Raw genomic sequence first — 6,686 nt, 5'->3', positions numbered from 1 at the left:
TTTCACTTCAACCTTCTCCGTTTAGCTTGAAGGGGGTGTGAAGAGAATGATAGTGAGTCAAAAGTCAGTTAATGTTAGTTAGAGTTAGTGTAGTAATAATTCTTTTACCTTTCTTATGTGGTAACTTCAGTTAGGTGTTGTTATATATACTCTATAAAATTATTATCTTGAGTTAATCAGAAAGATTTCATTTCCTCAATATATCCAACATGAGTGTTTTATATTGAAAAAAATCCCAACTATTTTGTTTTGAAACCATTTATGTCTTAAGTGTTGAGAGTTGTCCCACATCGGTGAGGGACAAGGTTTGTTATGGGCTTATATGGTCTTGGGCTACTCCCCATATTGCCAATTGGTTTTATGGTGGAACCTCAATTTCATCATGGCATTAGAGTAAGGTTGTCCACGTGTGAAGCCCAACGGCCACATGCGTTCCACGTCACCCAGTTGTTGTCCACGTGTAGGCTTGAAAATCTGCCACACGTGCGGGGGCGTGTTGAGAGTTGTCCCACATCGGTGAGGGACAAGGTTTGCTATGGGCTTATATGGTCTTGGGTTACTCCTCATATTACCAATTGATTTTACGGTGGAACCTCAATTTCATCATTAAGTTCTTACCTTCTTGTACGAGTAGTGAAGAACTATAACAAATTATGGTTCGTTGTCGACCAACATAAAAAATGGGAGAAAGGAGTCACATCCAGAGATCAAAATTATGAATTGCTGAATTCATTTTCATCAACCTATATATAATAGCTAAGCTGATATTGATATATATGCTTATTCAGCACGAATATATGGTTTCGATGCACCAAGCATATATATTATTGCCAATCTATCGATTGATGGAATATTGGTTTATCGATGACATTGTAAACATATTTATCGTTGTTCCCCAGCACATGAGTCATGACGACGCTGATATATATCTGTATATTCATACCTAAACTAGAAAATATGTCACTGTCGTATTAGTATTATACTCACATAATCATGTATCGATCTCCACACTTAATCAGTTTGCATGCAAAGTCCTGATATTTCTTTACAAGTCCTTCGATATCATGCTCGTGAAGAAAATTGAGGTTCCATTATAGATCTAATTGGTAATATAAAGAGTAGCTCAATTACTGATAAGTACGTGTAAGGTCTCTCATTTCCCTGATGTGGGACTGATACTCTCAATACACTATCTCACGTATGGCGAATTTCCAAACCTAACACGTAAACAATACAAATCGGATGACGTGAAGCCCGTGTGACAGTTGAGCTTCACATGAAAAACAATATACTCTGATATATGGTGGAAGCCCAACTGTCTTTATAGTATCTTGCACAACCTGCACTCAATTTCATATGAATTATTTCAACTAATTTGGCTTTTTTTTTTTTTTTTTTTTTTTTTTGTGTGTGTGTGTACGCTCGCGTTTAATATTTACCTAAAATAATTAGTACATTCATCTAAATTTATGCAATAATCATACGTATGCGATACCTGAGTCATCATGTTTAAAAATGGATCAATGCAACTAAAGAAGATATGGACCACAATGAGCACATGCATGGCACCAACTTAGGTTCATCATCACCTTCTATAGGAATAAGATCATCCAATAATATTTCATTGACGACTAGAGGAGTAGCCTGAATGATTCCGGACTGAAGTGCAAAACGTTAGTTTATAGGACATGGCATTCGAACTTCAGACCCCTTCTAATATTGTGAATAAAAAACTACTATATGGTTAGCTAGTATACCCAAAAGATGTTTATGGGTAAATTTTTCAATTAAAAAATAATAATGTTTATGCATACTTATGAACTCATATCAATCAACAATTATTAGTTATCTGTCTATACGATCAATATAATTAAGAGTCGAACGAGCAAGATTATTAAACACTTGAAAGTACTTGAAAAACAACTCTAGTTATATCTTGCCTAATTTCCACCACTCCAATCAAATATACTCACGATTGTTGATCCTACAAACTAACCATACATTTGGAAAAGATGAATCAAAGACTTATAAGTAGCTTGACTCGTGATGAACAGGATAAATGTAGGCCATGCCGAAATTATTGAACGGTTGGTCTCTAAGGCTCTTCAGATTCAAAACACAAACCTATAAACCTATAAGTTTAAGGAAAGCTTGGAAGGATTAGGTTCTTTTCAAGGGATACAAGAAAAAGCCAACTCTCTCTCTCTCTCTCTCTCTCTCTCCTACTAAAACCTTGGACATGTGGCTTATAACTACAAGCCTAAGTTTGTCCCATCGGCTATTATTAGTAATATATAATTGACGTGACATTGCCCTAACTATATATGCTTGGCTAGTTCGTTTTGGTACAGTGTGGAAGGGAATCTTGCTTTCCTAATTAATCTAGCTTTTCAAGTGCTAATTATATTGATCCCATGTGTTCAAATGAAGAAGTGGATCGTACACTTTGCAAGGATGGTGCGCACACACGAGAAAGCACATTGGTCTTCTCCAATCTTAATTTCTCATGCACCTTGGAGTGCAAAAGATCTAGGAGATAGCTTTTCACCTTCTTTGGCTCCTATGTTTGATTCTAATATAATTAAGTGGGGGTGGATTATGCCTCTAACATTTGTCTCAATTAGAATATAAAGTTGTGGGAAGAATGTGTCACAATTATCAAAGTTAAAAAGCATCAAGTTCTTACTAGAACTTGCATGCATAGAAAATATTAGTGGTAGATTCAGAATTTATGGAGTAAAGTAACATGATGAGAACCATAAGAACAACGTTAACAAGATTATTTTTATATGAACCCATGCTAGTACTAGTAGCGGAAAGTTTATATTTAGATAAAATAGGAGAAAACCATAATGATGCTATGCAAACCAATTACATGTTTTCTTGAAATCACTTTTAATGTTGATCTTATTGATCTATATTATAACTTGTCAAATAAATGTACCAATATGAAATATAAATTTAAATGTAGTGGATAATAATGGGGTCGGCTCGAGAATTGATGTACATTTGAATCATAGAAATTATAATCAATGATATGCTCATATCGGTGACGTTTTTGTTGCTGTAATCCATGAAATAGTACCAAATACAACTAGAAAAATTAGAAGTGGTTCGAGCTGTAATTGTACATAATTGTTAAGAACCTAGGGTTTATAATAAGTTCCTTAAATTTATACTTGCATCAAAAATCATATTCGTGACGTCATTGTTGCTGTAATCTACGAAACAGTACCAAATACACCTAGAAAGATTAGAAGTGGTCCGAGCTGTAATTGTACGTACTTGTTAAGAACCTAGGGTTTATACTAAGTTCCTTAAATTTATACTTGCATCAAAAGTTTGTTAACTTTTTTTCCTTAAAGCACCACATTCACAATAACTTTTATGCGTATAACTGATGTTACTTATCATTTTCTTTTTCCTTTTACAAAGCATCAAATTAATTAATTTTGTAAAAACTATTTATGGTGGGAGTCAAAGTTGATGAGGATCATCTTTAGACTCTTGACACCCAAAGAAAATCTCAAGAGTGAATATATGAAAATACACTAGAAATACTATGCCACATTCCAACCCTGGAAACTCACAAAGTAAACGAAATCCCCATATTACCCATAGTTCTCCTTAAAACAACATAAATAATCAAGTTAAACACCATTTTGTTGGGCTACTTTTAATATTTCCTTTGTTCTGGGTTTTTGCTTAAATTGGGTTCCCTGATGTGTCTCTGATTGGTTAAAACAAAACCACAAGTCACTTTCCAAATTCATATCACTAAACAAGAGGGTGTTTAAGTCAAATTATCTTTACATCAACCACGGGAGACAAAACAATAACCGCAGACAAAATCCAACGTCCCAGATTTGATCTCACATCTACCTCGTCACTTGACCGTCCACCTGGCTGAGACCTTCAATGCCAATTTTAAAACCCCAAATGCATGAGGCGTCGTGTCCACCTTCTCAAACCCAAAAGATTTTTCAGTGTGATTGGTACACAGAGTAGTACATCACGTATTATTATAAAAATAGTGGAATATGTGTGATAAAAAATTAATAACATAAAAAAATAAAATTTCTTACCACTTTTATTAAAATACGTAGTGTACCACTTGTGTTCCTGTTACAATGAAAAAAATTTCTATTCAGTCACCAAAATTACTCTCTTCTGCCGCGAGACACGTCTCTCCCTCCGATTGATTCGTCAACGGGGCCCAATCACAACCCTTGGCAGCTGCTTTTGAGTGAGAAAAAAATTTCAAGTGTGTGATATAAGATGCATTTTTGCTGGCATCATTTCACTTAACTATAATTTTTTTTAAATAAAAAAGGGTAACCAAAGTTAATAGAAATAACACATGTCAAATAATGAGGTGTATGAAAAACATATACTATAGTTATAGCGATGAGCAAAACTAGTCCTTCTAATATTTAAATGATTACTCTGCGTGCCATAAAGTAATATTGCTTAGTATTGTTTTAATACATAAATATTTGTCTAGTAAAACTAACTATTTAGATCAAAATTTGAAAACTACATAATATGATTGTTGATGATTAAATTCCTATTGGCTACATATAATATATTTTATAAATTTGATTTAAAAAATTAGTCTACTTTAATATTACTCTATTTGTCGTTCACGTGGTCAAAAAATTTTCAACGTGAAAACATAGGACAGTACGTCACATGTTATTATACTATTATAAATTTTTTTTTATTAATTCTCTCTATTTGTGTAATAACACATAAGACTTCCAACAACATTGAAAAATCTCTCACGTAGCCCTGCCACACCCTAACGCCACGTCTCAGCTCAACCAATCACCCGCCCGCGCTGTTAGGGTAACTATTGACACACGTGTTTTCATCCATACGTGTCAACCTTGTCGCTGTTATAATTTATAAATCCCATCACCTCCATTCTTCAGCTATCAGCATTTGAGTGCAAGAAAATCCTGAAAGTAAAAGAGACACTGGAGTTTTAGAGAGACAAAAAGAAGAGAGAGAGAGAGAAAGAGAGATGGACGGGAGAGGAGGCTGTTGCATAGCGAATTACGGATATGGTGGCGGAGGAGAATATGACATGTCGAAGGTGGACAGGATCATGTTAAAGTTCAGACCGATCGCGCCGAGGCCGGTCAATGGTGGAGGATCAACTGCGGAGAAGGGTGACGTTTACGTTAAGAGTGGGAGGGGGAGAGGGAAGAGATCTCGGTGTGTGAAGTCAAAACGCAGAGCGGTAGTTTACCCTAATAACAAAAATAATAATAAGAGAAAGAGACCGTCGAAGGCGGAGGAGGAAAAGATGGTTGTGACCTTGCCTCTGTTGCCGGAGACTCCGGAGCCAAGGGAGTTTTCTGTGGAGAGAGAAAGGAACTCCTACTCGAGTCACTCGAGTTACTCGTCCACTACGTGGATGAGTTTCGAGAATAATAATTGTACCTCTACGACTTCTCCGACAAGTCATAGAAGTAAGGTGGCGGCGGCGACGGCGATGGGGAAGTCGTGCATCACGGTGGACTGCGTGATGGACACGTGGGTGGAAGTGGAGGGGCTAGGGTGTACGGACGAGGAGAGGAGGATGAACCTGGAGAGGGACACGTGTCCAGGGTTAATTTCCGACTGGATGGGGAAGGTGGTGTGGACAAATGGGGCCTACCGGAGTATGGTAGGGCAAAGGGAGGGGGAGATGATGGTGTGGCTGGTGATGAAGGAGAAAGCAGCGAGGGCGGTGGGAGTGATGAGTAGTTATACGGCGGCGTTCACGTGCAGGGTGAGGGTGCAGTACAGTGGGTGTGGTGGTGGGACTTCGGCAGGGGATTGGTGCTCGTTGACGCTGCCGTGTGACGTGTGGAGGATGGAGGGTGGTGGGTTTGCGTGGAGGCTGGATGTGAAGGCTGCTCTTTGTTTGGGTGCTTATAGTGATTTTATCAGTGCCGTATGAGTAAGTGATACAGATTAACTAATTAACTTAAGTTTGTTTTCCGTTTTAATTAATTAGTTACTTTTAATTAATAATTGTGAATATTTTGGGCACCTGAGGTTTGAAATCCTTATTCGAAGCTCTCTGTGATCTGGGTGTTTTTTTTTTTTATTAAATAGAACAGGTAGTGAGAAGCTAATTTGAATGTTTGAATTTTTCCTTTTTTTTTTTGGATGCAATCAAAGAATATCACTTTATGCACAAGTAGTGTTGAAGTTAGGTTTTGATTTCTGTTTATAGTTTCATTAATTATGTGTCAAGATAGACAATGAATACGTATATTAAGAGAAGCAAATATAAGGATGTGCCTTCGCTTATAATAGAATCTCTCGTTTGTTAAAATAGAACATGTATGGAAGAAAGGAAGTGCCTTCGGTAGGTTTGTGTTTAAGTTGAGAGGTATAGATTATAAAATAATATCCTCAAGTATCAATTTCCTACTCTTTTGACACGACGAGTACACGTGTTAAGAGGTAGATAAAAAGATGTTTTCAATTACACAGTAGAATCTCTTGTCTTTTCATGTCTCAATCTCTTACTGTCGTGACCCAATAAGTACAAGTGTTAAACGATAGATCTTGACAAGATGAGTACACGTGTTAAAAGATAGAAAGATATTTCTGATAATACAGTAGAATCTCTCGTCTCCTCATGTCTCAATTTCATACTCTCATGACACAATAAGTACACGTATTAA

The 6,686-nt window shown here is 36.6% G+C and overlaps 1 protein-coding gene across 1 annotated transcript; it reads left to right on the top strand.

The window, feature by feature from the left end:
* Positions 1–4,923: 4,923 nt before the first annotated feature.
* On the top strand, positions 4,924–6,204 carry LOC126625354 (uncharacterized). The gene has a single exon (XM_050294452.1). The coding sequence runs from the start codon at positions 5,027–5,029 to the stop codon at positions 5,948–5,950; it is 924 nt and encodes a 307-aa protein (XP_050150409.1). The 5' UTR covers positions 4,924–5,026; the 3' UTR covers positions 5,951–6,204.
* The last annotated feature ends 482 nt before the right edge of the window (positions 6,205–6,686 follow it).

The sequence above is a fragment of the Malus sylvestris genome, chromosome 6 (assembly GCF_916048215.2).
Source record: "Malus sylvestris chromosome 6, drMalSylv7.2, whole genome shotgun sequence".
NCBI lineage: Eukaryota > Viridiplantae > Streptophyta > Magnoliopsida > Rosales > Rosaceae > Malus > Malus sylvestris.
This window is presented reverse-complemented; position numbering and strand designations above follow the sequence as displayed.

Bases quoted from the DNA above. Each gene is read 5' to 3' on its own strand.
- LOC126625354 (XM_050294452.1), top strand. From the start codon at position 5,027: ATGGACGGGAGAGGAGGCTGTTGCATAGCGAATTACGGATATGGTGGC.